Source organism: Eublepharis macularius, chromosome 12, assembly GCF_028583425.1.
Source record: "Eublepharis macularius isolate TG4126 chromosome 12, MPM_Emac_v1.0, whole genome shotgun sequence".
Classification (NCBI taxonomy): domain Eukaryota; kingdom Metazoa; phylum Chordata; class Lepidosauria; order Squamata; family Eublepharidae; genus Eublepharis; species Eublepharis macularius.
Genome location: NC_072801.1, coordinates 9,666,667 through 9,690,131, shown reverse-complemented (window position 1 = coordinate 9,690,131; position 23,465 = coordinate 9,666,667). Strand labels below are relative to the sequence as shown.

At 45.6% G+C, this 23,465-nt stretch overlaps 1 protein-coding gene across 12 annotated transcripts in view; it reads right to left on the bottom strand.

Annotated features, from left to right (window-relative positions):
• The window catches only part of GLYR1 (glyoxylate reductase 1 homolog), a 61,938-nt gene that overhangs the window by 26,873 nt on the left and 11,600 nt on the right, over positions 1-23,465 (bottom strand). For 3 of the 12 annotated variants that reach the window (XM_054992411.1, XM_054992412.1, XM_054992423.1), the window contains exons 4-12: positions 16,544-16,682; positions 15,789-16,004; positions 12,774-12,860; positions 9,992-10,048; positions 7,120-7,170; positions 6,924-6,997; positions 4,778-4,846; positions 3,498-3,597; positions 903-1,013 (exon numbers count right to left, since the gene is read on the bottom strand). In XM_054992411.1, the coding sequence (XP_054848386.1) occupies positions 903-1,013; positions 3,498-3,597; positions 4,778-4,846; positions 6,924-6,997; positions 7,120-7,170; positions 9,992-10,048; positions 12,774-12,860; positions 15,789-16,004; positions 16,544-16,682 (904 nt within the window). The remainder of the gene's footprint in view (positions 1-902; positions 1,014-3,497; positions 3,598-4,777; positions 4,847-6,923; positions 6,998-7,119; positions 7,171-9,991; positions 10,049-12,773; positions 12,861-15,788; positions 16,005-16,543; positions 16,683-23,465) is intronic. The other 9 variants (XM_054992415.1, XM_054992414.1, XM_054992413.1 and 6 more) reach the window with 9 other exon arrangements.

The following is a 23,465-nucleotide window of genomic DNA, read 5'->3' as shown; positions in this document are numbered from 1 at the left end:
AGGCCAAACTAACACAGCATATTCAACGCCCATTCCAGTCATCTGACATTTATGCTTTTAAAGGGTGGATTAAGCATCCAGCTCCAGAACATGCACAGGGGTGCAGCTGTAAAGGCAGACTTGCCTTGTGCTAAACCGTGTAATAGCACAGTTAGAGTCCTGCGAGGACCCAACTCAGCACTTATTTGAGCTAGTCAGAATCTCTTGGCCAAGCCTACCTCACAGGGTTGCTGTGAGGAGAAAAAGAGAGGCACGAAGAGCCACTACAGACTCCACCCGTGAAAAGAAGGCAGGATAAAAACGTGATAGACAGCCCTAAATACCAGAGAGTCGTTTCTCAAACTTTTAATACCTGAGTCAATGGGTTATTGTTTTTTTCACAGATTATTACGGAAAGCACACATCTATCTTACATTCATTAAGGTATTTACTCCAAGAGCACCATAACAGTGGGGCAAACAGTCACTCAGCTATTGTGAAGCAGTTCACTTAATCTTGCCCTCTAGCATTCCCCCCTCTCCACGGCTCAGGGATGGGGCACCCCTTCCTGCAGAATGGTGACCCTTCAGAAACGTCCTTGTACTGGTCAGCTGTATGAGGGAATCCCAGCACGTCCCTCCATTAGAAAGTTATTGTCTGCACAAAGAAAAGGACTGACACGACATGGGAACGCCTGCTTTTCAATCACCTTTGTAAGGAAGTTATCCCACTACTTTAAAACTAGGAATAGAACTCCGTATTTTTGTGGACTGACATTTTGCAATGCTAGTCCATCCAAACAGAAAATTACTGGAGGAGTTGTTATCTATCCACAGCCAATGGCTGCTGGAAAGGGCTTGAAGAAAGCAAAGAAATCCTGAGAGAGAAAGAGAAGCAGACAAACAAAAAGAGATAATCCTTACATCCTTGGCTGCCTTGGGATCAGAGACGCAGGCGAAAGTGATGTCACAGGTCGAAACTACTTCAGCGGGGGTTCTTCCCAACCGTGCCCCCTCCTGGATGAACAAATCACACTGCAAAAGTCACAGACCCAAATGTAAGAGAGAGAGGCCACCAGACAAGAAAGGCCGCCTGGGCCTTGGCTCTAGTAGGAACCTAGATGTATCCCAGTTCAGCCTTGGAGAGGGTTGTGGTCTCGATCAGAACAAAGAAAGGCAAACAGCTTGTTGTCATCTAAAAGGGCTACTCCTAAAGAGGATTTAAGTCCAGTGGCTCAAGGAGGGAGCTCTGGCTCTTGAAAGCCACTCTGCAAATGATAGAATCATGAAGGGACCTCCAAGGTTATCCAGTCCAACACCTACACAATGCAGGAAATTCACAACTACACACACACCCCTGCTCCATGTATCCTGAATATGTCTTCTACCATATTTGCTACCCCTCCCAATTTAGTATAATCTGCAAATTCAATAAGCATTCCTTCTATTTCTTCATCCAAATCATTTATAAAAATGCTGAACAAAACAGGGCCCAGGACTGATCCCTGAGGCACTCCACTTTGTCACTTTTCTCCAAGAGGATGAAGAACTATTAACAAGCACTTTTTGGGTGCAATCTGTCAACCAGTTACAGATCCACCTAACAGTAACAGGATCCAAACTACATTTTACCAACTTGTCAACAAGAATATTATATGGAACTTTATCAAAAGCCTTACTGAAATCGAGATAAAATATGTCTACAGCATTCCCGATCCAGCAAGGTAGTAACTTTCTCAAAAAAAGAGAACAGTTAGTCTGACACGACTTGTTCTTGAGAAATGCATGCTGGCTCTTCTAAATGCTCAAGGACTGACTGATGATTTGTTCGAAAAAATTTCCAGATATACCTGTCAAGTTACCCAGGTCCTCCTGTTTCCCCTTCTTGGAGATGGGGACAGCATTTGCCCGCCTCCAATCTTCTGGCATCTCACCTGTTCTCCAAGAATTCTCAAAAGGAATGGGCAGAGGCTCAGAAATTACATCCAGGAGTTCTTTTAGTACTTTTGGATGAAATTCATCTGGCCTTAAGGACTTAGTTTCATTTAAAGAAACTAAGTGTTTATGTACTACCACTATGCCGATCCTAGGCTGCAACTCTCTTCCTTCATCGTATGTTCTGTTTTTGCCATGTTGAGCACCATTTCCATCACAGGAGAACACCAAAGAAAAGTAGGAATTGAGCAGTTCTGCCCTCTCTTCATCACCTGCTACAATTTCACTTTCCCGTCCCTGCAATGGGCCTACCATGTCCTTGCTCTTTTACTTACTTTGAACATAAGCAAAGAATTCTTTTTTGTTGTTGTTTTTAGCATACTGAGCTTTAGCTTTTCTAACACTCTCCCTACAAGCACAGGTTATTTGTTCTGGTTGGTCTCTGAGGTGCCACTGGACTCAAATCCTGCTGTTCTACTGCAGACCAGCATGGCCTGGACCCGCCTAAAACTGTCCTAACAAGGCATGTGTTTTCTGTTCCTCTCCTCTCCCACAACACAAGGCGTAGTAGCCATGCCCTGCCCACTTTCCCCATCACAAAGCAGATCATCTCCAGTCAAAACCTATCAGGACAATCCAGAGATTCCTAGGAACCACCGGGCTCCAAAGCAGCTTATTCAGGTCCCAAGCACAGCAGTAAAGGCAGCGGCCACCACCTTCTTTCTGTAGATATGGCCGGAGAGAACCCTCTTGGGGCTGGCCTCAACACTCAGCCCATGGGGAATCTTATTTGCCCTGACTGCTGGGAAGAGGCAGCAGCCTGCTACTTTCTGCTGGTGGGGACAGGTGGGACCACTTAGGCTGCCAGGAGGCAGCATGGCTGTCTTAAGCATTATGCCATGCAGCTAAATTGTATGGACCACCCTTAATGGGACAGGGGCACTGCTATTTTGGGGGTGGCATCAAACATTTTGCAAGCAGCAGCTGCAGAAGACGACAGCAAACTCATGCGGCCTCCCCCTCCTGCGGACCACTGATCCGAGTCCCCCAGTGGTCCTTGAACGCTGCTTTGAAGAAACGTGCCAGCCTCCCTCCCTGCTCTGCCCATGTAAATGGGTAGATGAGAGGCTTCTCCCCCAAACCTTGGCACCAACATGACGTGGCAGCAGCTGTTACAGGTATTACAAGGCACAAACAGCATACCCACCACAAAGACAGCATAAAATTGGGGGTGGGAGGCGTGGTGAGGAGAAACAAAAATGAACCAGAGGGAAGGAAACTGTTACCATGGCTACTATGAAACAGTGCAATACTTTAAGCTCTCTTAGTCAGAGCAATTAGAAAACTCAGCACACATCTCAAGCAGTTATTCTAAACAGGCAAAGCAGCAAAGACAGATGTCAAAAACTGATCAAATGGCTCACCTCTTACCATATATTCCCTATGAGATCAACCCATTAATGCTCACTGTCCAAGGTCAGGCTGACTGAGGCCTGCAGTCATGTCCCAGTCTTTTACTTTGCAAATCAAGCCCCAGCTTTTACTATTTGATGTCACTTCATGCTGGCTAAGAAGCAAGCTTACCTTCTCTGCAGTCCGGTTCCAGACAGTAACAGTGTGCCCCATTTTCAGCAAGTTGGAGACAATGCCACTACCCATCAAGCCAAGGCCAAGGAAGCCTATCCTGGGGAGGAAAAGAGATGGTTAATGTTGAATATTCATCTAGAAGGAGTGCTTGCATACAGGCCTGGCTTTCTTTCAGGGCAGAGGTTCCCAAACTAAGCCTCTCAGGGCTCAAGCTTCAGGAAAACAGAGACTCTCACTACCAAAGATTCCAGCCAAGCAGCAAGGTCTGTCGTCTGTAAGAGTGGAGTGGTTGACAGACATTCTTAAAAAGTAGAAACTGAAGGATGCAAAAGTAGCACTTCTAAAAAAAATGGTATTTATTTCCTGATAGGGAGCTGCTGCTGGACTGACATCAAAACTTTGCTCCCTGCAGTATATGGCAGCAAGACGTCCTACTGCACAGGTCCTTCTTTCTGCTTAGACAGATAAGCAAGCCTCCTCCAAGACCAATGTTTGTTTGTTACAGAGAAACACCAGTCAAAGAAAGGCCCACGGTCTGGGCAGCTGTGTGAGCACAGAAGTTGGAGGCAGCACAAAAACAAGCTAGTTCTGAGCTGGGGAGAGTGTCTCGGGCTTGCAGGAGAGAGAGGTGCAGGCTCAGATCTAAGCTCTGACTTCTCAGCCTCCTTGGATGAAAAAGTTGGTGTGAGGATAACTAAAAAAAAAAAAAAAACCTTTGCAAGTGGCAAAGTGCAAAAGCGCACCTGAACAGATGAACATGCTAATGTGCTGCAGCCTCTCATTGCCTTTCTAAAAAAATCACAACGGACAAGAACTACCCTTTCTGAATAGAATGTCACAGCTGCAGCCTGACCCGTGCCCATGATGGGGGGGGGGGGGAAAGATGTTCCAAGAGACACCCAAACAGGACCCATCAGCCACCGCCTCAGCTTACTTCCCATATTCAGGTTTCCCCCCTCCCCACATCTTCTAGCCTTGATGCTTCTGCCCTGTCCCTTCGCTGTTCACACCAGTTACTATCCCTCAAGGCAGGTTCTGCAACCCTTTCTGTGCAAAATTAAATACTGTCAACAGTCAGATTACAGGGACAAAACTTCTCTTTGATTAAGTATTTGTGAACCTCCTATCGCTATCCAATGTAAGGGTCACCAGAGACTCATCTACATCTTTCCATTTGCATCTTTCAAATAAAAAGGAGCTTTCTAATGCCTCAAAACCTCTTCAATTTTTGGCTTTTGTTCCCACCAACTCACATGGGCCGTCCCTGCGGAATTCACCTGTTAGTGGCCACTCCAGGCTGGGGGTCAGGGAAAGCCTCCGCTAATGGGTCAAATTCCTTATCCAACCTAACAACAGAAGAGAAAGTTGTGCTGTTGCGCTTGGGAGGGACTTGCGTGCACTTTCCAGTAAAAATATATGGAGGGGCAACAAAGACGATACCAAGCTGAAACAGAAGAAGTTACTCTAGAAACTTTGAAGAAGAGAGTACATTCGCTATTCTGTTTACATTCATACCTCCAGCCGGATCTGGAAAGAGCTAAACACAGATGCACTGAAGCTTTCTGTATGCGTGCCACTCAGCGCACAGCTGGTGGCCTTGGCTATGCTTCAGCCTACCAACTGGACAGCGTTGAGGGCAAGCCACTCGAAGGATCCAGTTGGTTTAGTTCATCTTGATATCCTGGCTTCCTCCAAGGAGTATTTGGAGGGGGGGGGGGTTACATTATTCTCCCCTCCTCTGCAAACTAAACAAAGCTGTGAGAGAATGAACAGCGAGTTTCATGGTGAGCAGATATCTGAACCCACGCTCCCCCAAGCTTAATCCAACTCTAACTGCTGCCACCAGATTGGCTGCCAGTTGCCCTTCTCATCAACTCAGGGGTCACGTCCTGCGCTGTGGGGGGAAAAGGTTTACCTGAATGCCTTCATCACTACTTTAGTTTCCCTTCAGCAGGATGGTAAGACCAACATCCTGAGTCAGAGGCTGCAGCAGCATAAAGGCTGCAGTCTGCTCTGTGGTGGCACAGGCGGGAAATCGCCTCCAAGATTGAGACAGGAAGTTCAACTGTGGCTCCTGTCACTCTAGAAGGGGGAAGGGAGGAATAGGAAGTGCCTGAAGACTCAAGTGCTGCACAGCACCATTCCTAGAAGGGACAAGAGGGCCCACCTCTTCCTCTCCTAGTGGTTAAACACATTCAGCTGCCCGACAAACCGTGGGGGGTGGGGACAGGCAATTTTGACAGAGTGCATGTCAAAAGTAAGATCCTGGCAGATTCTGGTGAAAAAAACCACACTGTGGCAACTTTTACCGCTTGCAGGATTTTGTCAGACCGGGAGGAAAACTCCTTGAAAAAGTGTTCATGGTATTACAATTATATCTTGCCCTTCCACCAAGAGACCCAGGGAAGACAAACAGGGGGCTACTCCCACTTGTTCCACATACCCATCCGGCACGGCACAGTTCAGGCGACAGTGAGTGACTGGCCCAAGGTCACCGAGGGAGAGTCATTGCTTGATTTTGGTAAATGCAGTCCAACGTAACCCCTTTTCAGAGGATGGGGAAAGAAACATACGGAGGGGGCAGATTGCGGAGGCAAGCTCTGCTCCCACTTACAGTGCTCTGCGGTTCCAAGGTTCCGTAATGTGCAGAGACAGCCAAACACATGTCCGCTTGCAACTACATATTCACAATGCCATTTTTGCCCCCTCCCCGTCAACAAAGGATTCCAAGAGGGCAACAATTAATTTTATAACAATTTAAGGTCACCACAACAAAAGTCTCTTTTCAGTATCCAGACCCAAAGTCTAGTGTGTACCTCTAGATAACTATGGTCACTGAGAACAGGAATTCCATCAAGGTCCCTCAAGTGAGGACTTTAACTGTCATAATGCCAGCTGTCTGGCACGTAAATACTATAGTGGTGGGAGTAGGCATGACCCCCCCCTCCCTGCTGCCCAGCTCCCTGGATCTGTCGTGGGTGCAGGTGCTTCTCCCCAATGCACAGATGAGGCCAGAAGGCCCCAGCTCTCCAGTGTGGGCCCTAGGCACCGGGTGACACCGCTGTGTGGCTAGTTCTAGGTGTGGAATTTTCCTACCTCAGAAAGCTCATTTCCCAGCAAGACTGAAATCGCGTCAAATGCATTCGTAAATCACCTGGAAGAGCTACACAGTAGAATTTAACTCTATGGCATAAATATGCTTTTCACACCACAGTGCTAGCGATCGAACATCTGTCCTTTGAACTGCAGAGAAAGATGCTTAGGAGTTCAGGGGCATCATCCATCCAAAGGTGCACAAACGGACCCTTTGAAGGCTCACATTTAAATGGGTTCAAGCCACTGAGTGCCTCTCCAAGTTAACTGCAGACCTGGAAATATTAGAGGAAAACACGCCCCCCCCCCTTTCAAAAGGGAGGCTCTTACTTCTTATCTGTAGGTGTGATGCTGCCGTTGATAGCTGTGCTGTCTGCTGCTTGTATGGATGTGGATCCGGTCTCCTGGGGACGCACACACGCACACACACACACACACACACACATACAAAAGACTGATTTTACTTCAGAGCAAACGAGGTATTCTGGAGACATCAAAGGAAGATCAAAAGCAAAGTCTGCTGTACCTCTTCACACACCTTCAGCTTCTTTGAGATGGCTTGATAGCAAACAGCTGGCTGCAAGGCAAGAAGGGGAAGAAAAAACACATTTTGGAGGAGCTCAGCAACCATCTTTGTTTTCTTGAAGGCTAGCAATCCAGACTCTTTGCCTCAAGAGGAAATCTCCTAGAAATAAACCAGGGAACTACACCCCAACCCTACTTGCCACATGAGAAAAACAAACAGTTCTCTCTGTGGCAAAGGTCCTCAGCCCCTGCAACCCCCCTAGCAACTGCATATTCACAGATATTGTGACTACATTAGTAAAGAGCAAAAAAGATAGATTAGCTTTTATTTAGGTCTGTGAAGAGAGGCTAGCTACTGTGCCCAGCTCTCTTCTTCAAGGAAGAAGGAAAGTCAGGGAAATCAGAGAAGCTGTGGGATTTTACCAGTGGTGTGTGATTTATTTATTTACATCATATTTGTATTCCGCCCTCCCCGCAAGCGGGCTCAGGGTGGATAACAACCTTAAAATAATTTTAAAACGTTCCATATTAAAACATTAAAACATCATATAAAAATAGCAGCACTCTTTTGCACTGCTCCACATGGCACCTGGCCCATATTCCAGGAGAAGCAGCTTCATAGTGGTATGCAATGCCCTCCCTGAACATGTGGTCTGTAACTGTATTTTACCTACTGCTAAGCAGCATCACCATTTATAACGGGACCAGTCTGCCGAGCAGAGACATCGGTGTAGCCACAAGCTAAGACTGGCCTGCAACAGTAAAGTTGGCAAGTTGCCACACACCCAACACAAAGACACAGAAAAATTCCCCCCTCTCTGAGGAGACTGCACCCTGCAAGCTAACTAATGGTCAACGAAAATGGACCCTCCAAGCCATTAAAACTTTGTCAATATTCAAACATATGGCATATAGACAACAATTGCAGATGGACTTATTTTTAGATATTTGGAAACCTTTAAGGATGCTTATGTGTCGATTTCTCACTATTGTCATATGTATGTTTCTGTGATGTATGAGGCTTATTTTTTCATTTCAAATAGAACAAAAACTGAAAAATATTTTTTTTAAAAAAACTTTCACGCTACCAATGCGGGTCACCCTCCAACAATTGCAACATGCAAAATTTCAGCTGGGGCGGGCTAGATTTGGGATGCTATCTAGGGAGGCTCTGAAGCATTGATCATCTAACAAGCAATTGTTCAGGGCTAGAGGAGGCAGCAGCTACAAATAGGGTTGCCAGCTCCAGGATGGGAAATTCCTGGATATTTGGGAGCTGAAACCTGGAGAGGGTGGGATTTGGGGAGGGGAGGGACCTCAGTGGGGTAGAGAGGTCCGTGGGCTAGAGATCAGTTGTAATTTCAGGAAATATCCAGCCATTTCCTGGAGATTGGCAACCCTCGCTGCAAAAGCCAACTCTGACCCTTTTTGACTGCGTAGCTGGGAGAAGCATCACGACCCAACTGGTGAGAGCAAACCAGGCCAAGAAAGAAACGGGAACTCAGAGAGTTGGGTGGGATTTGCTTCTTTGCCTGACCCCTACAGGGAGATCCATTCGGCTCATCTCTGCTTGCATGGAGGCCAGCCAGAAACCACAGCCGTGTCACATCCTCGTGGTCCCCCAGCATCCCTTACGATGCAGTGCGGCGCCATGTCTCAACCGCGAGGCATCCAGCCTCACAGTCGGGTGCTTCATGCTGGTTCTGCTCCTGACACCTGTAAGTTACAGATGATGACATCACAGCACACCACCAAGGCACCTGATCTAACAGGTATGACCTCATTTCCCATTCTCTTTCCTGCACCCTTCTCCATGTGGCGGAATTTGGCTTTGAGGTAAGTTGCCAGCTCCCAGAGGGACATTCCTGGAGATTTGGGAGGGCTGGAGAGGGGGAGCTGTGGAGGGAAGGGGCCTCAGCAGAATATAAGGCCATAGAATCCACCCTCCAATTTCCTCCAGGGGAAATGATCCCTGTGGACTGGGATCAGTTGCAATTCTGGCACCACCTGGAGGTTGGCAACAACAAGTTCCTGTGGGTAGTGGAGGGGAGGGGGGAGTCGCATACATTCAAACAGAGTCAGTTAGGCAGCCTCTGCGCAGGTGACTCGCCCAACCCTTCCCCTCGTGACGTCATTCCACCTGTGACATCATGACATCAGCCGACCGCTTGCAGGCGACGTCATGGCACCTGATGGTGTCCCCCATTTCCTCACAGAGCCTCCCCGATGACGTTCAACCCTCTCCCTTTCAGCCCCTCCCCCGCACTAAACGCACCCACCAGTTCTGGAGCAGTTATTCAGCCCCCACGCGTGCGCGGACCCATCACCAACTTCCTGTACTGCTTCCTTAAGAGTTTATCACAGAGACCTACCTAGTCCAGTGACCTGCTGCGGTTGTAGCAGCCTGAGGAAGTGAGCTATGGTTCACAAAAGCTCACAGTGAAATAAATGTTAGTCTTTATGGTGCCAATGGAGTTTTATTTTTCAAGGACCAACTGACTTGGCTACCCTTTGTAATCTAGACAGCCATAACACCCATAATTCTGTGGACTCCCAAACCCACCAAGTGCACATGCTTTACCAAACTGGTTTCTTGAGGGATATCTCTGAGCTTCAGCTGTAATGGAACATATGCTTATTAATGCCAAAGTAGAGCTAATTGCTGGGGAACAGACTGCTGCATCTGGCAGGCCCATGAAAGGGAGTCACAAACCCCCAAACTTACAGCACTGGGTCTGCTGTGCACATAATAAACCACACATCTGACCGGGTTGTCATCGTCTGAAGTGAAAATCTATCCATGCACAGCTGTAGAAAGGTCACCTTGGGTTGGACCTGGCTTCTGATTTGACACAGCTCAAACTGGTGCTCACCTTTTCTGTCTGGCTAAGCAGGAAGTGATGGAAATGCGGGTCACCCTCCTTCACAGGCTGTAATCACAAAGGGGGAAACTGAGTAACCAAGAGGCAAAGATGAAGTCTGAGAATCCTCCATTCATATTCTGCATGGGTGACAATCTCGTCAGCCCGGAAGCAACTTATCATCTCCTCCTTCAAATGAAAGAACCATCTTTTTTACCTCCCTACTTAGAGGAGGGCAAGTGAATCACTACGCTTGGGAACAGGAAAGAACTTAAAAGAATCCCAGACCAAATAGGTCATGGAGGTCAACTAAAATAATTGACAAGAGAAGGGAAGTTATAGCCTGGATAAGAAAGAGTCTCATTTACTAACATAGAAAAGAGTCCAGTAGCACCTTTAAGACTAACCAACTTTACTATAGCATAGATCCAGAGGAGTTAGCCGTGTTAGTCTGTAGTAGCAAAATCAAAAAGAGTCCAGTAGCATAAGCTTTCAAGAACCACAGTTCTCTCCGTCAGATGCATCTGACAAAGAGAACTGTGGTTCTCAAAAGCTTATGCTACAATAAAGTTGGTTAGTCTTAAAAGTGCTACTGGACTCTTTTCTATTTTGCTACTACAGACTAACGCAGCTAACTCCTCTGGATCTATTTACTAACATTACACCATGACAGAATATGGAGGAATGTTGGGAAAGGTGAGAGGGGGAATAAAAAATACATTTTGGAGCTCAGTAACCATCTTTGGTTGGCAACTTCTGTAGCAAATTATCCCCACACATTCATGTCACTTTGCAATCCAAAAACGGAACCCGTCTTGTTTCTAAGGTGACAACCCTAAGGACGTTTATGAAACTGCATATCCCACTGAACAAAATGGAACTTACTTCTAAGGAAGAGCACTTAAGTTTATATGCCAACATCTTTCCTCGCTCATCAGCTAAGCATTCACTATCCTCAAAACACTTACATGTTAAAACCAGCATAAATCTGACCAGTGCAAGTAAAGATGAAGTGACTGATTTACCTTACAGGACCATTGAATTAGGCAAAACAATACAAAAAACATTTGGAACTGTGAATATGAAAGATTTCTCACAAACCCTGATAGCTTATATACTTTTAAAGCAACCTAGATTTTACTTTGAAAAATTAGTTTTGCCTACTTTTCTTCCTATGTCCCTCAGCACCAACATATTAACTGCAGCCAACCTTCAGCTAATGTTCAGAAATGACAGACAATTCCCTCCACTCTGTATTACTGTATCCCCCCCACCCTTACCAGATAATCAGTTAAAAGTGCACAGGCCGCCCTACCTGCAATCAGCCACCGGAACAGTTACCCACATGACAGTGTTCAGTTAAAACACTGTCCCTGCGGGATCTGCCTTTCCAGCTTTGGAAGTTGAAGGGCTTGGAAACTCGCATGCATTCCCCTGAACTACCACACACCCAAACTTACCCTGACTATGCAATTACCAACTAGCAAGGATAAAGGAATTTATTTATTTGATTACATTTTTAGTCCACCCTCCCCACCAAGCGGGCTCAGAGCAGAGCACATTTTAATTTACATAAAAACACATAAAAGCAGATAAAACATTACAATAAAATTTAAAACACTACATACAATAAAAATGTCTCCTCAGATGGCAATGGAAGAGTTACTTTATTTCAGACATGGCCCATATATCCATATCTATAGTGCTGGTGGACAGATCTTTTCAAGTCAAGTCAAGTATGGCCAGTGGGGGCCCAGCCTAGCCTCCGCCATATGCCTGGCAGAACATCTCTGTCTTACAGGCCCGGCGGAAGGATAATAAATCCTGCCGGGCCCTGGTTTCATCAGACAGTTCCACCAGGCCAGTGCCAGGACTGAAAAGGCCCTGGCTTTGGTCGAGGTCAGGCGAGCCTCCTTAGGACCGGGGACCACCAAGTGTTTTTTGTGTGTAGAATGAAGTGTCCTCTGGGGTATATATAAGGAGAGGCGGTCCCGCAGATATGCTGGACCCAGTCTGCATGGGGCTTTATAGGTCAGCACCAAAACCTTGAACCGGACCCGGTACTCCACTGGTAGCCAATGCAGCTGGTGTAATATAGGTGTTATATGTTCTTCTATCGGGACTCTTGCAATCACCTGCACAGCTGCATTTTGAACCAGCTGTAATCTCCGGATCAAGCCCAAGGGAAGCCCTGCATAGAGTGAGTTGCAGTAGTCTAATCTAGAGGTAACTGTTGCTTGGATCACTGCTGTTAGGTCGTGGGTCAACAGGTAGGGGACAAGCTGCCGGGCTTGTCTCAGATGGAAAAATGAAGACCGGACAACTGCTGCGATCTGTGCCTCCATAGTCAAGGAGGCATCCAAGATCACCCCCAGGCTCCTCACTCTCGCAAGCGGCGCAAGCAGCGCTCCATCAAGAGTGGGGAGCCGGAGTCCCGTACCCATGGACCCCAGACCCACATGCAGGGCCTCCATCTTCGTGGGATTAGTTTAGACTCTGTTTCAACCACCCAATCACAGCTTCAAAGGCACGCTCGAAGACATCTGGGGCAGAGTCGGGCCAGCCGTCCATTATCAGATATAATTGGGTGTCATCGGCATATTGATGACACCCAAGTCCGGAACACTGTATTATCCTTTTTTCTGGGAGGGGAGGCAGAAAAGCAAGGAAATGAGGGTAACATTTCCTTCCCCAAGCCCTCAAAACAAGATTCTTACGAAGGAACTGTAGCCTGCACAGCATCCACTGGATTATTGGGCTCTAGACCATAGGAGAATTTAGAGGGTTAAATCACCTCGCTTACACTGGGGGGCCATTTAAAGCCTGCCACGGTCCCTGTCATCATTCTCTTCACTGTGCTTGATTCTGGGATTGTCAGGTCCTGCAGAGAAACAAGGAAAGTGATCAAAGCTACAGCACAGTGACAGAGCCCCGAACACTGCATAGGAGGCTGAGAACTCTCAAACAGCAACCAAGGAACATTCTGAACATTTCATGAACACTTCTGTTGTTGGAAGAGTTTGAGGGGGGGAGGGAGAGGGAGAGAGGGGGGGAGGGGGAGGGAGAGAGAGGGAGAGCACATGCCCACAGTATGATGGGCTAGGATGTTGGGGGAGCATAGCATAACTAACCATAAAGGAGGGACTTCCAAGAGTCAGAAAACTGGGGCAAGGAAGAGTTCATCTGAATACTAAGACATGAGGATGTGGCTGTCCCACTATTGGGAAATTCCCTTACTTACATTGCCTGCAAAATTCTGAATCTGACTCAACCATCCCTTCCCACAGAGCTCTGAGCTCAGGGGGACTCAAGTCTTCTTCTCCCTTCTGTGAGAAGGGATGGTTGAGTCTAGCAGCTGCAGTGGTGGCAGCAGCCTCAGCAGCTCCTTCTGCCGTTGCTAGCCGCCTGTCAGCTTCAGGCTTGGCTCTCTTCAGGCTCCCCTCACTGACTCTTTCCCTCTTGTCCTTCTGGCCCAGCTGCTGCTGCTCTGACACGCCCCCCCCCCCCCAAGCTCCTGGAGGAAAACTCAAGTGGAGCAGATTTTTGCAAGAGACACTCTTGCAAAAATCCGCCCTGCTTGGGTTTTCCTCCGGGAGTTCAGGGACAGGAGGCAACAACGCTTCCCAGGTAAACATGCAGGAACCCAACACATGTTGGGCTGAGTTTAGCTCTCAGATTTAAGTCCCACTGAGACTTATTTTCTGTTAAGATTGCTGAGACTGTGGCCATAATAAACTAACACACAGCATGGTTGCATTGTCCATTTTCCAGTGATTCTCCCCAGCTGGAGTGATGCTTGCTGCCCTGCTAGACAGAATACAATGTCTGCCTTCATTTTGTTCTCCAAGTTCTTCACTGGCCACTGCTGCCACGGAGAAAGTACTGATGGCATAATACATGCATGACATGTCCCTACTTCTGGACGCATCACATCCCACTATTATTCCAGTTGCTAAGCCAATGGTGGGGATTGGACAGAGACTATCTGGATGAAGTTGAATTTAGATAACAGGCGTCCTGTACTCCCTGGCCCGCCATACCAAGCAGCAGCTGTAAGCAGGACAAAGTCCAGGCATGGCAGCATTCTGAAGTCTTAAATCACCTGAAGATCAGATGTCTGCAACTTCTGAAATGGTGGGACCAGTTACATAACAAGATTCTTATCATAAAGAGTTAGGGGACTGCAAATCCCAAGACCTGCTGAACTCAGTAGGACTGCACTGCCTAGGTAGTATGTAGGCAGATGACTGGCCATTTCATGCAGCACATAGTATGGCTTGCTCACGGTTATCACTTGCTTCCAGCTGCTGTTCCACAGGGCAACTCCTTGGGGGTAAGCCTGTCCTGGGGGTTGTAGGCTGAACCGTGAAACAGGGATGATGGGTGGATGACCTTACATCGAGGAGCCAGACCAGACTGCTTACTCATCCCTTCTGGATCCAACATGAGTAAAACTGGTAAAAATAAAGTCAACTTGCCCTATCCCTGACTGCTTGGATACTATACTGATGGACTTAACGCTGGGGCTTGTGCAGATTAAACCATCAGACTAAGTACAACTGCTTTTGTTAAGACTAAAATAAAAATGTAAACTCCCTGCTCCTTATAAGGCAAGAACATATCAACATGCTCAAAAGCCTCATGTAGAGCCACACCCACAATCCATCTTACTCAGTATAATCTCCTCTGGTGGGCAGCAGCTCGGCAGTTTCAGCCAGAGAAAGTTTTTCCCTAGCCCTGGAAATTTGAGATTCTTTTCTATGGAGATGACAAGGAGCGATTATTTCTGGCAAGCAGAAGCTGAGTCTGCTGTTTAAGAGCTGGATTTAAGAGCTGTGAGGTCACTGGGAAGTCCCAAGCATCTTGTCTGTATAACCTCCAACATTATCACGTTCAAGGGACCTCAGGTATAGTTAACTCTGCTATGCAAGGAGAAAAGACCCAGGGGAGAGATCTGCTCCAAGAAATGCAGTTCCGCCTAAACACACCTCCCCTCCTCAAACGAACATAACACACATGACAGTTCCGTTTCTGAAGATGAAGTAAGCATGGGCAGATGTCAACCCTCCTCCAAGGGTCTTGGGTGAAAACCACAGTATAAAATGAATCAAGGTTCAGCCCCCTGAGGAGCACATATATTCAAGTAAATCCATTGTAATAAGATCAGCAACCAAAGGGCAAGGCTGTAACTCCCCTGAAGAGGACAGAGGCAGCTAGACACTGTTGGAAGATGGGTGGAAACATCTGAAGATGAGAGACCCCAGCGGGTAAAAAAATCGCTGTCATAAACAGTGTCAAGAGAAGAGGCACCCTTGGAAACTGAGGTCTTCTAGCTGGGCCATCCACTTCCACAGGCATTTCTTCATCCTCACTGATAACACAGCCAAAACCACTGGACCTCGCTTAGTTTGATGACATCAGAGAAGGGAGAGATGGGGAATATCATCTGATCACATGCACACACAAATGAGAAGGACATGTTAACATCAGAAGCCCTCTGAACAAGCAAAGATGAAATTCTCTCATTTCCTTCACTAGAGCACAAGAAGATGGAAGCATGAGAGATACTGGTCAGCAATTTCCCGGAAAAAAAACCAACGGGAGGAGCTCAAGAGCAGCTCAGACCCTATCACAGGGCAAGAACCAACGACCAGGGCTACAGAGTAACACAGCTGGCCAATACAATCTCTCAGACAGTTGAGCACATGCAATAGTCACAACAATGAAGTCATCCAGTTGGTCAGGTGATAAGTTTATATTCCACCTGGACAAGCTCACAGAACGTGGAGAAGAGATGCCAAACACAAACCTTCTCATCTTTGGGGGGACGCCCTCGCTTCCGGGGGCTCTGCTCGTACGTTCTCTTCAGTGGGGACTTTGAGCCTCGCTCTGAGGAGACTGAAGAGACTCTCTTTTTTGGCTTCCCTTCTGACAGCCCAGCTTTGCGTTTCTCTTCTCCCGCTGACTTGCCCCTTTCTTCACTGGAGTTTTGGCGGTTCTTCTCTTCTGTGGAATTGTGAGATGCCTGAGAGATTACAGAATAGAAAGGTGAGGAAAGAAAGAGGGGACAGCAAGCTCACAGTGACCTCCCACAACAATGATTCAAGGAAGAAGAGTCTTGCCAGACAGCAGAAGCACATCGAGCCCCCCAAATTCAGGGCAGACCAGGGTCAAGATGCTAGTTAAGAAAGGGGACAGAAGAGAAAGACAAAGCACAGCTGGAACTTCCAAAGCAAAGGCCGACTTTAGGCTGAGGTGGGGAAGAACAGGCACAATTTTAAATCCAGAGCACACAAACATATTCCAAGACTATCAGGATAGATCAACTGTCCCTTCTGTCTCAGTCTAATTTAAGAAAATCAGGGGCTTAGGGGCCTGACAGGCAGCTGCACACTTTGACTGCTTCTCAAATGTGATCCTAGCCACTGTTGCACAGAAAAAAACCTAGCGACAATCATCAGCCACTTGCCTTCTCTAGCAACCCACCCATGGTCATGTGGAAGCACCCATTTCCATTGTTCCAAGGGCCTGTATCCCCAGGAAGTGCTGCCGAGCGACACTCACCTGATCCTTGCCTTTGGCTTTCTTGAGGAATTCTTCCACAGCATCCACGGCTTGCTGGAACCTCTTGCCTTTATTAATTTTGATCATATCCTCTTTGTGGGCATGGTAAGGTTTTAGCTGCTCCACTTTAATCCAAGCACTGGGAAGAAAAATCAGAGTGCCATGCTACCCACCAAACACTTTGCAGTGGAGTTCTTGGAGACAGCTAATATCCTCAGTTCAGTGAATATCCCTCCCTCCCCATTCCAGGCCCTTATTTTCACAGCTAAATGGCTATTCTGCTTCCGTTACTACTGATCAACAGTTTTCCACAGGAACACCATCGTGCAGAGAGACTTCCACTAAGAACAATCCTACATAGATGGTTGTTGGGGGTTTTCCGGGCTGTATTGCCGTGGTCTTGGCATTGTAGTTCCTGACGTTTCGCCAGCAGCTGTGGCTGGCATCTTCAGAGCTGCTGGCGAAACGTCAGGAACTACAATGCCAAGACCACGGCAATACAGCCCGGAAAACCCCCAACAACCATCGTTCTCCGGCCGTGAAAGCCTTCGACAATACAATCCTACATAGAGTTACTCCAGTTCAAGTTTAGTAAAATCAACGGACAGACTGGACTAACTCTACATAGAACTGTACTGCAGGAACGATCATGTGCCATGTAATGCTCTGCCACTCCCCTTAGTACAAGCAAATCCAGGCTCTCAGTCACGCTTTTTGTCACGCTAACAGCCATCCATGCCCCTCTCCTCACCCACCAGGGGCACATCTTAAAGCTTGATTCGACACAGACACAGCCCTAGCTGGACCAGGGCACACGTGTCTTGAACCAGGAACAAGCATCACGTGATGAAGAAAACACTGCCTCAACCGTTACCTCTTATTCCCTCACTACTCATATAGCTATCATTAATGTATGTCCCCTCGTTAGTATTTCGACATGCCAAACATTAATTATTTTGCAAAATATAATACTTTAAAAAATCCTTTAGTGCAAAAGAAACTAGAAGCAACATTCTTCCTGTTCTGGCATTGGAATTATCTTGCTGTCTTCACAAAAATGTGTTTTCTTTGCATTTATTGATACTTCCCATCTTCTTTAAACTATATAGACTGCTTCTCCTATATGAAGGAATTGTCCTTACAGTGTCTCTTCAGAAACAACATCTTTACAACAATCAGTAAATGTTAACAATTATGTTAACATTTATTTACCATTAACTGTAGTTACAAAATTCCCAAAGACTTGTAAGAACCGCAATTTGAAACAGCTATGTAAATTAAATTCTGTAGTACTTGTGAACTCATCCTTTCTTCTCCAAGCTTCTGGCATTAAAGCACTACAACTGTCTGTAGACTTTGGGCATTTTTCTGTTAAAAGCATTTTAAGACACACACACACAGAGCTCATTTAACCTTGTAGTCAACAGAGATATTATGATTTCCTTAGCCTTAGTTGGAGAAAGAACTCTGCGAGTATTTGTACCATTTAGTGCCATTCTTGGTTTTGTCTCCTTCACAGACATGGAGACTTGGTCATATATAATGTGGACAATCACACATGCCATCATTAATGCTGGCACAATCATGTCTACACAAAGCTCTATAAATCCTAGCAGATAGTCTATGTTTTTATTTCAGAAATTTCTCTTTCACTTCCTGATGTATCAAAGCCTGCACCAAGAGGCTGCACAGAATTCTGTAACCTGTGCTAACTACAGCAGCTTGTACCCACTTGCTCATTTTGTATATTTTATTTTTAATTAGTAAGAGGGTTTCTGAAATTTCCTAAGGCAATGGCCACAAATTTTCTGGCATATCTTCACAGATGTAAAATTTAGACACTGAGGCTTTTGTACCAGAAAGTTGGATTTTGTGCCAGATCCCACATTCTTCAGTTCCTCTACATAGACACTGTATCTATGTAGACTTGAAGCGGGCCTGATAATTGATGCGTTTAATCGTACTATGAGTTACACTTCCTATACATGCTTACTGTGTACAGTTAACACTTATATGCTTTTCTTTTCACTTATTGTACAGCTTAGTGTTCAGCACCATCTTTCTCATCTGTCTCTCAACAGATCTAATTAGGCCATTGCACAATGTTTTTCTGCTATCATATCCTTGAAAGATCCTTGACAGCTTCTGCAGCTTACTTGACATTTCACAATACCCAGTACATTTATGTTTTGGAAATGTCAGCTGGGAATGTTCAGAGGAAAGGCCCAAATCCCCTGAGGCTGCCGGCTGCTACTTTGCAGCCACTCAACTCTCTAGACAAATTAACGTTCTTAAAAACCACTTCTATAGTCTCCTGTAACATTAGAGGCAGTCTGAGTTTTAAAATAGATCCCAAGAAGGGAAATGGATGAAGGCAGCTATTTGCCATGATTTTACTCATGGACTTCCTGTTGCAGGGATTACATGGAGTGGTAGTAATATAAGGTTAAATTAGCTTAGGAAGATTCAACGCTATTTACTGTTGTCTCCTCTCAAATCACAGGAAGAGAATGTGAATCTTGGGAATAGTATAACAACTCTGTGCACATTCAGGAGAAATAAATGCCATGTACAGTATTGCAGGGCTGCCTCTGAAAACTGTCTAGAAGTTTCAACAGCAGCAAGAGGGTTACCCAGCAAAGATTAGCAGGATCATAGCTCATGACTTTTGCAAAACAAACTTCAATGGCCACCAATTAATTTTTGGACATTTTCCAAAATGCTGCTTCATATTAGTCAGGCCCTAAACATTTGAAACCAGAGTATCTTAAGGACCCCCTGTTTCACATACGAGCTTACACTGTACTGTGTGCCTGCATCCTGAGAAACCAGGTGGGTGGAGAACAAGCAGGAGATCTTTCTCTCTGGTGGTATCTCACCTATGGAATTCCCTTTCTGCAGCCATTTGTCCAGTGCCAACTCCTATGAGTTTAAGGCACCTGGCTAAGATGTTCTTATTGCCTGATGCATTTAAGGAGAATTACTGTTACTTGTTATGTTTCTCTCTTGCAACTGATTGTTTTTAGCACTGTTGTATAGTTTCTATATTTTGTTTATGCCTGTGGAGGTTTTATGTTCCTCTGTCAAAACCATACCATGTGTTACTCTATTTTATTCCGTTATAAACCACCTCAAGAACCACTTAGTTGCCAACAAAAGGGGGGGGGGAGAGAAGGGTTTGAACAAATTAAATAAAAGCTAGCTTTCCTGGAAGGAAACAGGTAGAGCACTCTTTTTAAATGACAATTCCATACACAATGCAAGGGAATGTAGGAGAACCATTTCTTTCTTCTCTTGGGATAAGAACAAGCTAAACAGGAAGAAGGGCAAAGTGGCACAGTGCACTGAACGCTAGGACAGATTCCCACTTGGTTAAGAACCTCACAGAATCGCCAGTTCACTCTGCACCCACCTTGCCTGTCCTGCCAGGGCTTTTGAAAAGTACAAATCAAAGAAGAACCCCTCAATTAGAACCTAAAGCCAAAAAGAGTGAGTAACTCACTGTGGGGACAAAATCATATGTAAACTTTTATAAAGTGCAATAGTGCCAAAGCACTGGTATCTAATAAATATATGAATTGACTGGATTTTGTCCCCTCAGTGAGTTACTCTCTCTCTTTGGCTTTAGGGCTTTTGAAAAAGTAAAGCAAGACAACTGCTATGTATGTCACAGAACACCAGCTAGGAAAGCAGAGTTTTAAAAAAAGAATAAATCCAACTGAGGCAGCCAGGCAAACAATACAGATGGGATATAGTCGTCTGCATCTCAAATGTTTATGGAGTTTCAACCCAAGTCGCTTGAGCTGAGGCTTCAGTCCCTGCTGTCTCTGGTTTTCCCTGCTGAGTTCTGTCTGCAGGTCCTTGCTGCTGCAGGAGTTTCGAATTCTTGCTCCCCGCCTCCGCCCCACTATTGACACGTTTATGTTGTAACTGTTCTTGTTTTTCTTATTGTAATTTTTGCTTTGGTAGAAGGGAAGGTATAATGTTTTCTCTGGTTAAAAATACTTTTGCCATTGAAAAAATGAGAATCCTAATCAGTACGCATTCAAACAGACTCCTAAAAAGCAGTGACATGATGCTAAAATTATCATATTCTGGGAATGTTAACCTTCAAATTATTATGTATTAAATGGACCATCATTTGAAGCTAAAAAAAAAATCAAGTTTTATTGCTGCTTTATGCAACTATTTATCACCTTAGGTGTTCTATAGGAAAGCAGGACATACCTTCTTATTAGTAAAAATGCTTCCCTGCCTCAGATCGCAAAAGGCATATTGACTGTGCTTTCAGCAAGTTGTAGATACTACTAAAAAAGCAACTGCCAGAAGGGACCTAATCTTATTCAGTACAAATGCCAGAAAATGTTTTCTCATCCATCCAATGCCATGCTATGCTCACCCTTGTGTGTGTGTGTGTGTGGGGCCATTAAATAAGACCAATTAGCAGGAGTTTGGAATCATTCTTGGCACCCAAATGCAGGAGGGAATCAGCACCATTTTGGAGGGCCCCCCTCGGCTAAAAAAACCACTACCAGTCTTGCAAACGTATCTTCCTGGTAAAAGCTGTAGCCAGTTTACTGGACATCCAGAAGCTGAGCTGAGGTACTGCAGCTTCTGCTGAGATGCTGTTGTTAAAAAGCAACAAGCACTTTTAATCTTTAAGGCAAAGCTCCTTTTTCTCAATCATTTGCTTAATCTCTTTACCATGAAAACACAGCAAGTGAAGCTCAAAAAGAAATGGGGGGAAAGAGCTGTCTTAATTAAGACAATGGGCTTGGAACAGCTACCTGAAAAAAAATCTCACTGAGATCTGAATTGTATATTTAGCAACGTTACGCAATCAAGTCCTTTTAGGTCTATTCCTGCAGACTGCAGGACAGGGAACACATCTTTACTGCTCCCTGAGATTCTTTTCAAAAAATGCATGCAGAAAGGTCCCAGTGTAGCCCTCATCCTAATTCAGCAACTTTCAAGCCGGGAGTCCAATAGGAGCAATCCTGCAGTTTGAAGTGCTTGTCCCAAAAGGCCAAATCCTGCCATACAGTTAAGTTCCCAATCAGTTCCAGTTTACGAAGATGACTGTTTCAGGCTTATGCTATTTTACCTTGTGAGGCTATCGGTAGAATGTGTTTGTTCACACACTGCCGCATTATTGAAGACAGCACTTTGTTTCCACCTTACCACTTGGGAGGCTACAGTTGGATTGAGAAACCAAGACTGAGTTGTTGGGAAGTACTGTCTTGAAGCCTCCTATTCAAGTGAATGACTGGGGTCTAAATTGAGACAAACTCAAGCACTAGAGAAGGGTCAGGTATGGCCCTGCAATCAAGAGGAAAAGCAGTCCCCACTGTGCCTAGAGTAAATTGCACAGAATAGAACTTTACTTTGCATCAAACTATTCCACCTTCAAAATCGAAGATGCATTTCTTACAAGGAACGAAATGGCAGCGAGCAAAGTAAAGAGGGCAACCAAGGGCTGCAGAAGAACCTAACGCAGAAGGGAAGCACAAAATGCTACCTCTCTCCAGCCCCCCGCTCAGAGATCCCATTGTGTTCGAGTCTTCAACAGTAATAACCAATATATTTTGTGGACTTTGCAGGGCTAGATGTTCCCGACTAGTGACAAAAGTGGAGTACAAATACCGAACATAAAATAAACTTTTTAAAGTTTAATTTTAATTTGGGACTGTTAACGTGTGAGAGCAGGACAGTGGAACCTAGGCCAGCTGGGAAAGACCTACTAACCATCTGCTCCTTCTTAATTCTGGAAAAGCCTAGAGCATGCTGGAGGTATGAGCCTTTATCCAATGCCAAAGCACTCACAGCACATGGCTCTTTGCAGCATTAATGACTCAGGAATTTGCTCAGGAATTAAGACTAGTGCTTTGGGTTAACAGTTAAGGAAGAACTAACAGCCCAGCTCCTGTAGATCATTTGAAAGGGAATACCTGGATGCAGCAGGATTTGACGCACACTACAAACTTCTGGATAGATATTCCTTATTTTTCCTGTGCTGCCCTTGAGACAATGAGTATTATTTTATTTAAAAATCTTACGTGCTACCTTTCCACCCAAATAGGGTCCCCTAGGTGTAAATGGCAGACATCAGAACATGTAAAACAAGTGTTTTAAATAAGTTTATACATATCTTTAAATCACTTTGGCTCTGTATCTTGCAAAGGAAGGCAATCCAAGAATTTCTATAACAGAGAAACGTGCCATCACGTTGTTGTCACAGGGCGTTCAAGCAGGGTGGTTGCCACTGCCCTAACCTGTGCAACAGCCTCGGTTTTCCTTGGTAGTCTCCCATCCAAGCACTGACCATGGCCAACCCTGTTTAGCTTCCAAGCTCTGAAAAGCTATGCTAAGACTGGCTGTTCAGGTTGCTCTTAGAAATGTTACATACAAGCAGACAGGCTAATGGTGCAGTTTCAACATGCTAAGATTTTTTGGCTTGCTTTCACATAGTACACTTACAGTTCACCATTTCCTCACCAACAGCAATGTTTAGCCAGTTGAGGTGCTTGTAGTTTCTGCTTGTTCTTGGTGGTGACCAATTTTAGCTAAGGGAGGAGTAGCTCCGTCGCCTACACTGTCAGTTAAGTGTTTTTTGGCATGCACAGTAGCTGGAGTGGTCAAGCCAGGATTCATGAGGGCGTGACCAAGAACCCACAGCTTTTCAAGGGGGCAGCTGATGCTTTCATTCTAAGCATGCAGTTGAATATGAACTCTGAAGACCAGGGGAAACATTCCAGGACTTCCATTTCATTCACCCCCAGGACTCTAACCCCACGAAAGCTAGTCTCCACTCAGGCTGCTAACTTCAAGTGTGCAAGAACTTGTCTTGTTTTGAAGCCACAAATACCCAGTGTGCCCCTCTTGCCTGAGAAATGGTGTATCTAGCAACAGATTCAGCACACAG